This window comes from Rutidosis leptorrhynchoides, chromosome 8, assembly GCF_046630445.1.
Source record: "Rutidosis leptorrhynchoides isolate AG116_Rl617_1_P2 chromosome 8, CSIRO_AGI_Rlap_v1, whole genome shotgun sequence".
Lineage (NCBI taxonomy): Eukaryota > Viridiplantae > Streptophyta > Magnoliopsida > Asterales > Asteraceae > Rutidosis > Rutidosis leptorrhynchoides.
In genome coordinates this window covers 279,710,684-279,713,328 of record NC_092340.1, presented here as the reverse complement: position 1 = coordinate 279,713,328, position 2,645 = coordinate 279,710,684, and the positions used below count along the sequence as shown (strand labels likewise).

The 2,645-nt window shown below is 33.5% G+C and overlaps 1 protein-coding gene across 1 annotated transcript; it reads right to left on the bottom strand.

Moving 5' to 3' along the window:
• Positions 1–784: 784 nt before the first annotated feature.
• Positions 785–2,307, bottom strand: LOC139862509 (2-oxoglutarate-dependent dioxygenase DAO-like). Its single transcript, XM_071851123.1, has 3 exons — positions 1,974–2,307; positions 1,234–1,552; positions 785–1,149 (listed from the first exon to the last, which is right to left on the bottom strand). The coding sequence occupies exons 1-3, from the start codon at positions 2,297–2,299 to the stop codon at positions 898–900; spliced, it is 897 nt and encodes a 298-aa protein (XP_071707224.1). The 5' UTR covers positions 2,300–2,307; the 3' UTR covers positions 785–897.
• Positions 2,308–2,645: the final 338 nt, after the last annotated feature.

Here is a 2,645-nt window from a genome sequence, read left to right as displayed (position 1 = left end):
AGTTAGATTACATAAAATATAATTCAGGCGGTATAACCGACCATATATAACTTAACATAAATATAAATGTTAGTGAAGTTAGTAAAAGTTAGATTATAGAAATATAATTCAGGTGGTATAACCGACCATATATAACTTAAATAACATAAATATAAATGTTAGTAGTCCAAAATTTGATATATTCGAGTCTGAAAATTATTAATAATTTCATACCTTGATTAGTGACTCGTAATCGTTTGAGACATCCTTTGATTACACTAAGCTTTTCGTGCTGATAACGTGTTATAATTCAGTAGGCTTATAACTACCTTTAATGGTTATAAGAACAAAGAGAGAAAAAGAGAGAAGAAGGAGAGAAGAAATATTGATATTGATATTTCATGAGAAATGGTACACCTTAAATGGTTACCATACATGTCTATTTATAGTATAAAATATTACTATTCAAGAAATATAATAATAATAAAATTAACATCCAATCTAGATATTTTATAACACAATCTAGATATTTTATAACAATTATTATTATTATTATTATTATTAATTTTATCAACTCACTATAAACTACGGAGTAGTAACCAATGAAATTATATAAAACTAGCAACCCAAGAATGAAATGAAAAGATAAAATTAAGTAAATAATGATCAACTCAATGACTCGCGCGTTACTGCGTTAGTGGCTGCTGCCCGGGCTATAAGACTGGGCCGGCGGGCCGCCCGTTAACAGTGAAAAAAGTTCCACCCCCTTTTTAAATATAAAAATGATACTATGATTAATTAACACAAATGTTAAATCGAACGTACATATTAACTTTCCGTCATAAGCACATATATTGCGACATCCAAATCATAAAACCAAAACACGAAATTTCACTTAGGAAAATATTATTGAAAGATTCATGTTGCGGTAGTTTTAAACAACTTTAGTGCATCATCACCTATGCTTAACCTTGTAGAATGTCGAACTTGTCTATATTTCACGACATCAATGGGAACATAAAGACGAGGATGTTCCAAGTCTACAAGTTCCGAAGGCGCTTCGATCTCCTCATTTGGTCCCAACACAAATAAAGCAATCGAATATCGTGTTTTGGGTTCAAAACACCATACTCTATGTTTCACGTTACAATATCTCCCGTTACTCCACACCTACATCACATTTATCGATCAATCCGATTTTGACAACACAACAAAAAGGAGTTAATATATATACAGGCGATACGTGTTAGTTACCTTGCCAATATCCCCGATGTTCACTGCTAGCGTGCCAGGAACGGGATCTAATGGAACAAACTCGCCGGTGTATTTGTCAACTACCTGTAGACCGTTTATGTTCTCGTCGTCTTGTAAAATGGTTAGAAACGATGGGTCGGTGTGTATGTCAACGCCTTTTAACCCTACACTTTCCGGGCCATAATGGTATTTGTTCATTCTCAACTGGCAATACCATCCTTCGAACAAATCTCCGGCCAACCCAGTTCCTTCTAACAACTTCCGGCCAAGAAGTTCGGCCAGATCACGAATAAATTTTATATAATTGTTTATAATCTCCCTACAAGAGCCATTAAATTTTTTAGTTACCAACTATATGTTAGGGGTGTTAATTAGGAATTTGATTTCAAAACGTTTCTAAAAATTGTAAAGTACCAATTAAATCGAATTTGAATTCGATTTTCACATCGATTTCGGTCTAGTTTATAAATCTGGATTCAATTTTTGATTTACATTTTGAATTCGGCTAAAAGAAAAAGAAATCAATTTTTATGATTATCTCAGTTAAAAATTTTGTTCGGTTTTTACCAAAACCGAACAAAATTCAAATTCATTTTTTCGGTTTGGTTTTAGTTTCAGTTCGATTATCAGTTTTGCTTCAATAATTTCAAATTCGAACAAACTAAACCTAACAAATCTAGAAAACTGAAAGTAAACCATATAAACACTTGATTCATCAACCAACAACTTATTTGACTCACCTTTGATGAGGAGACACTTCAAGAAGATCAAAGAACTCTTTGGGAGATGAAATTTCATCGATACTCAATCCTTCAAGAAACGGAGTTACTGGGTTACATCCGATGTAGCCCTTACCATGTTCATGATGATTAGCCGTCCGTCTCTTGATATCGCGTGGGAGATCAAAGAGTGATGCAGCCACCAGCTTCATTTCCGCCATGAGCTCCGCCGGTACACCATGGTTGACCACCCTAAAACAACCCCATTCCTCACACGCCTTCACTAATTCCTCCCCTAACCCCTCGCCCTTCTCCATATCGATCACAGGCACTCCGTCCCTTCCCATCTCGACGTACGTTTAAATCAATGGAGCAATTTACTATGTCGGGATGCAACAATATATAGATACCAAAATTTAAAATAATAATAATGTCATTATCAATTTGTAATAAAATTTTGTAATTACAAGTAGTTTAGGACCACAAAACACGGAGGTGTTTTATTTTTTTGTAGCCGTTGTTATCGTCGCATGGTCAATCTATGCCATCATAGGCCACTTTTCTAACTTTTGTATGTTTATTGTGATATTATAAATTAAATAAATTAAATTAAATTAAATTTTAATATTAATATTATATTTATTTCATCAAATAGTAACACCGTGATTGAAACGGTATATATACGTGTTTTTC